General features: G+C 36.9%; 1 protein-coding gene across 1 annotated transcript in view; it reads left to right on the top strand.

The window, feature by feature from the left end:
- LOC109850565 (cytochrome P450 734A1) overlaps nucleotides 311-6463 on the top strand; it is a 6940-nt gene continuing 787 nt past the window's right edge. The window contains exons 1-3 of the mRNA XM_020420594.1: nucleotides 311-948; nucleotides 3578-3825; nucleotides 4525-4861. Coding sequence (XP_020276183.1) covers nucleotides 469-948; nucleotides 3578-3825; nucleotides 4525-4861 — 1065 coding nt within the window. The 5' untranslated portion in view covers nucleotides 311-468. The remainder of the gene's footprint in view (nucleotides 949-3577; nucleotides 3826-4524; nucleotides 4862-6463) is intronic.

Raw genomic sequence — 6463 nt, 5'->3', positions numbered from 1 at the left:
AAGTTGGTCAACCTTTTTTTTTTGTGACAAGGGAAACCCGGCCAGCTCTCCCAACATTAACTCCTTTGAAGTCCTCCAGCGGCCTTGGTTCGAATCCCTCGGGTTCCCACCTTCTGAAAGGAGCTACCATTGCTATCAGGGCTCATCCCCATGTGAATGAGCGATTAGCGTGAGATCCTAAATGCCCCCGAACTGGTGAGCATACAACGTATATTTATACTTAAATCATGCATTATAACATATATTTATACTTCTTAACACACATCACGACAAGACAATGACGTAATTTTACCCAATACCTACGCAAGTATCAACAAGTGATCCCACGTATTAATCTTCCATATCTTTATTTTAATAAACCTACACCAAGTACAAAACAAAAATAATTAATTTACTCATCAAAGATAATCATAATACTTTCACTTCCTCCTCCCCCACTTTCTTCACTCTCAAAACACAATCCCCTCAATGCACTACTACATCCTCCCAATTCTCTTCCTCCTCTCCCTCCGCCTCCTAAAAAGACACCTATGGATCCCTTATCGGATCCAGGCCCACTTCGCCGCCCAAGGCATCCACGGCCCAGCCCGCAACCTTTTATCAGGCAACGCCAGCCAAATCCGCGACCTAATCGGGCGGGCCCAACTAAACCCGATCCGACCCATCTCACACGACATCGTTCATCGAGTAGCGCCCCATTACGAGCGGTGGTCTGAGCGTTACGGGAAAAGGTTTCTTTATTGGTTCGGGTCTGGGCCGAGGCTAGCGGTTACAGACCCCGATTCGATTAAGGAGGTTTTGATGGATCAAACGGGTACGTTTGTGAAAGTCGGGTTCAACCCGTTATCGAAGCAGTTGTTTGGTGAAGGGTTGGTCGGACTTAAAGGGGAGGAGTGGGCAAAGAGGAGGAAGATACTGAGCCCGGTGTTTAATATGGAGAGGATCAAGGTCAGTTGACTCCCTTAACTTCTTTGCCGTACAAGTTTTTATTTGGGTTAATTTCACAAAAATCCCCTAAACTTTGGGGGTTTTGCACATAGCTACCTAAACTTTTCTTCTTAAAATCGAACATTTCCTCCTAAACTTTAGGTGTCTCACAAACCCTACTAAAATTTTGCTTTTTTCACTGCATGTAATTTGCGAATTACTAAAAATTTGTTTAGGGTAGAAAAAGTTTCTAAAATTAGGGGAGGGGTGTACGTTGCCTGTACAAATTTGAGATTCTTTCTCTATAGACATTTTAGTTATTTGCAAATAGTGACAGGGGTCCGGTTTAAAAAGTTTAAAGTTTAGGGGATTTGTTTTTTCATCATGTCAGTAGTTGTATTTATTATATAACATCTACTAGTGATTGATATTTTACTCTATCTCAGAGTTGTTGCTCCAATCACCAGTAGATATCTACTTTTGCAATCCTCTTTTTGTACTTATATTATTATAAATGATAGGGCTCGTTGCCCTATTTTACATTCAAAAAAAAAGTTTCGGGGATTTTGTGAGTACCCCACCCACACACAAAAAAAAAGTCTGTTCTAAGTGGTCCATACATAACTTCTACTCCTCTATACTTATAGGAGGATCCAAAGATTCACTATCCAGGCTACAACGAATTACTGTAGCGTTATTACTGTAACATTATTACTGTAGCACAAACAGAATACTCCAGCATTTTAAAAACTGTAGCGTTTTACAAAAATACTATAGCATTTAAAAAAGAATTATTGTAACAGAAATAAAAAAGTCTGCACGGGGTGCACACTAGTACCAGTTTAAAGTAAAAACATGAATAGTAAATGACGAAAAGTTACTGTATCAACTACCTGCTACAATAACCACCCATCGTGCTAAAGTAACTACCAAAGTGCTAAAAATTACTGTAGCCAACACTGCAGCACAATGCTCACCTACCGCAACCTCACCTATATATAGCTCTCCTCAGCGTTAAGTTTTGATCATCCCAATGTCTCTAATTAAGAGTGAAAAGAAAGAGAGGGGGAGAGAGAAAGAGAGAAAATTAGAGAGTTTCTCCTTGAGAAGAAAGATTGTTACTCCTAAATTTTTCTCATAGTTGATTCTTCTATCCTTATCCGTGATTTTTACTCCAAATTCATTTAGGGGTTGTTTTGTTTAATGTTTTTACCATGTAAAAGGATGGAAAGTGTAAAAAAGTGGGTCCCAATGTCAGCTTTCATTACTTTCAATTGTTTGTTTGTAGTTGTGAAAATAGTGTAAAGTGATTTCATATGCTGATATGGCTTGTAAAGTGATTTCATAAAAAAAGACATGATTTTAGGAGAAAGCTGACATTGAAGTCAGGAAAAAATAATAAAAAATAATTCCAACCAATATGATCATTTGAGTAGGGACCATTTTTTACACTTTCCAAACAAATAATTAAAGTTACATTTACAAACCAAACAATCAATTTATGATTCCTATGGAATAAAAAACAAACAAAGAAAAATATAGAAGTAAAATTGATGAGGTGGACAACAACTTTTCAAGTTGTGTCATAAATACACAACTTTAACAACAACAACCAAATAGCCCCTTAGGGGGTTTTCCATGTAAATCTGTGTGTTCATTTTATTACTTCTGCTTTACTATTCGCCGGACCTTGCTTTATTGGGCCCTGAGTTTGTCCCAACAGTAAATACAAATAAAAGTAAGTACATGAACAATGTTATCCGCTTTCGTACTGTCCTCACCTAATTTTTTTTTAAGAAAAATCTTACTCTTGTACCAGTGGTGCTATATATAAGTATTTATTTAAAGTGAAAGTAGATAAAATATATGTGTACGCAATCCAGTGATGTAAATTAATACCACTGGACACTATGTACAAATCTGCCACTGGTTACTCATGCATTTTATCATTGGAAACCAAAATAAAATTCACGGAAACAATATTTATAGGTTAACTATTTATAAGATAAATCATCTCAACAATAAATGAGTTGGATGCGGAGAATAACTTGATATAAGTAGAATCTACATATTTTGCTTTTGATATATCCTGAACAACGCTCGGCATTCCTCTGCGATATGAAAGTATATGATAATGCGAGGAATGTTGAGGTTCAACTGCTCTGATGTGACTAACATAGTTCAACTCACCACTATCTAATATTTTTTGACATCTAAATATTTAATATGTAGCTTAACTAACGTCATCATATTAATAGAACCTGCATGTTTTGCTCCTGATATATCCTGAAACAATCACTATATTGTTGTTTTAGTTTTTGTAGTAGTCATTAACGACTCCGCTTTCTGTTAGACATGCCCGCGTGTGGAAGGCGGCAAAATGAGAATGTGCCCCCTCTCAACCGGCAAAATGAGAATGTCCCCCTCTCAACCCCCCCACCCCACCCCGCAAAAGCATCATGTGGCGTAGAAGCCAGCCCATCGCTGTATAGGTGGTTCTGATAGGACACATAGTCCTTATTGACATGCTCACTAATTAAAATTTGAATTGGCCTCGAAATTTCAATTCTGTGAGTTGATTTTATATTACTATATATGCTGAAGAAATATCCTGTACAATAAAGCTAGAATTTTTGTCTTTGCCTTTCAGAGTTGGGTGCCTGAAATAGCCACCATAACATCAAATATGCTGGATAAATGGGAGGTTCTTCAGCGTAAGAAGAGCTCGGAATTCGAACTAGATGTTCACAAAGAGTTCCACATCTTAGCGGCAGATGTAATTTCTCAAATTGCGTTTGGTAGCAGTTATGAAGAGGGGAAGCGAATCTTCCAGTTACAAGAAGAACAAATGGTTCTTGTTTCTCTTGCAATAAGAAGCATTTACATTCCAGGCTTTAGGTGAGTCGGCCATCTTATTTTTACTGGGTTCATTGTGGATATGTGCTATAGCCCAATTGCGCATAGACCTGTAGTTCTATTGGTGATGATATACCCCCTCGGTGAACCTTTTTGACCCTTTAAGAGTAAAAAGAGATTCACTGAGGACTCTATCCACACTTGTGCAATAGAACAGTGGTCTATCCACAACTGGACGATAGCACAGGGGGCCTATCCACAATTATCGCTATTTTTAATTTATTTTCTTTTTCATATTTGTTTGTCAACTTGTTCTTTGTAAATTATTTTGAACTATGTTCTTTCAAGATTAGTCTGCTTTAAAAAGTCAAACGTGTTGTACAGTAAACACAAAGCACTAGGAGATGCCTGGTTTGTATTAAAGTCCTGGTCCAATCTATGTAACGGGAGTTTCATATAGACTTTCGAAGGCCTATTTGTTCACCCATTGCGTCCATAAGGCTCTAGGTGTTTATGAATAACATATATGCATGCATGTACGTGCACATTACATTGTATGTGCGTGTGTCTCAAGCGGTTTAATTTGTCTATTTGTTCTCATCCCGGATAAAAAGTTTAACTCGTCTATGATGCTTTGGAAAAATTGTTCGTAGAACAATATTGGAGGCAAATTAAACTAAAAACTAAAATTTCCTCTAGTTTTAACTTGGTGATGGTGAAATGGGTTTGGTTCTCCCACAGGTTTCTACCGACACCAAAGAACCAGAAGCGGCGGAGATTGAAAATGGAAATTAGTGACTCGTTAAGAAAGCTGATTCAAGCTAATGGCAAGAAGTGTGAAAATTCCAAGAACTTGCTCGGCATTATGATCTCAGAGAAGATGGAAATAGAAACAGTTATAGATGAATGCAAGACATTTTACTTTGCAGGAAAAGAGACTACAGCCAACCTGTTGACGTGGGCAATTCTTCTTCTTGCGTTGCATCAAGAATGGCAGAGCAAGGCAAGAGATGAAGTCATAACAATTTGTGGCAAGCATAGGATTCCTAACTCGGACGACTTGAATGACCTCAAAATTGTAAGTTATCAATCTTCATTCGGTGTGCTGTTTTCGCCATAAAATCGTAAGTTAAAAATTCCTGAAGATGATAGTAAGGAGAAGAGAGGGCCTTACCTTAAAGCCCAAAACTCTCGCAACCATGATGCAGAATAACAACATTTGCTTTAGTTGAAGACCAATATTGGAACACATAAAGTCAATGACTTAATTATGCTTAAACATAGGCCAGGAATGAAATGAACCGAAAAGTTTAAGTTGTTAGATATTTAACCCAACAATCTATTTAGGTTCATTACTCTTATTACTCTTTATAGTTATTTCTATTGTGGTTCTATGCTCATCATATATGAATTCCCAACAATCTAGACCTCTATTCTTAGGTACTGTTGGCAACAAGAGACTGTGTCTTATGTAAGAGATTGTGTCTTATTGACTTGGTCAATAAGCTAGTAGAGCTGTTTGGTGACAAAAAATAGGAGGAGATTATTTTGGAGATTGTGTCTTTTGCAAATAGCTTTTGGAAAGCTACCTCAAGTAGCGTTTGTCTTTGGGAAGGAGCTGCCAATTTTTCCTTCCGTTTTTATCCCAAATAATTCTAATTTTATATCAATAATATTGCATGTCCTTTTTAGTCATTTAACAAATTTAAGCTAGTTGCACAGCTACTTTTGCCAAACAGCTCTAGTCAATCAGTTAGCTACACAGCTATCAGCTTACAGCTACAATTTTATAGCTTTCAGCTAGCTTAACAGCTTTTAACTATAATCTCATAGCTTTCAGCTAGTTTTGCCAAACAGAGCCTTAATCTCCTAGCTACTACTTTCTGAATATGAACCTATTTATGCTTGTATGATTGGTAATAAAATTTGTGCTAATTGTTGATATTCCCCTGTAGGTATTGCTGTCTTGAACCTACTACCCCGTTACTTTTTTCTTTTACTCTTTTTACCTTTGCCCTTAGGGTGTCTATTTTACAGTTTCTTTTTCTTTGAGGATAAAAGAGTCACAAAAAAAAGTTTCACTCAAGGGGTCTATCTACAACAATAAAACTAGAGGGGTAGTAAGTTCCAAGGGAGATACTATAGGTGGTGTATCCACAATTAATCCATAAAATTAACGGTTCATTAACCCCCATGAACTATTGGGCAGTTGTAGTCAACCCTCCCATCAACTTTTTTTTATTAGACTAAACCCCCCTGAATTTTAGGAGTAATTGCACATAACCCCATGAATTATTTTATTTCATTAAATCTTACTTAAAAGTTTATCTTTTAATCACCATATTAGCATCAACTCTAGCATGTCATTGATAAGCACATGACAAAACAAGAAGACGAAAAATTCCTTATTGGTCCCAAAAAAACCCTTTATTAAAAGGAAAATTAGGTAATTTTTTTAGACTAAAAAATTAGTTCCATCCCTTGTTTTTGGCACATGCTAGCCACATGAGATGTGAGAACAGATGATGCTAATTTGGAGATTAAATGAGAAATTTTCATGTGACATTTAGTGAAATTTTCACATGAAATTTGGTGATTTCATGAGGCTGTGTGCAGCAGCTCCTAAATTTCATGGGAGTTACAATAAAAAAAGTTGATAGAGATTAACTGTGACTCTTCA

The sequence above is a fragment of the Asparagus officinalis genome, chromosome 7 (genome assembly GCF_001876935.1).
Source record: "Asparagus officinalis chromosome 7, Aspof.V1, whole genome shotgun sequence".
In the NCBI taxonomy this organism is placed as follows: domain Eukaryota; kingdom Viridiplantae; phylum Streptophyta; class Magnoliopsida; order Asparagales; family Asparagaceae; genus Asparagus; species Asparagus officinalis.
Note: the sequence above shows the minus strand (reverse complement) of the source record. Positions and strands in the feature narration are given on the sequence as shown.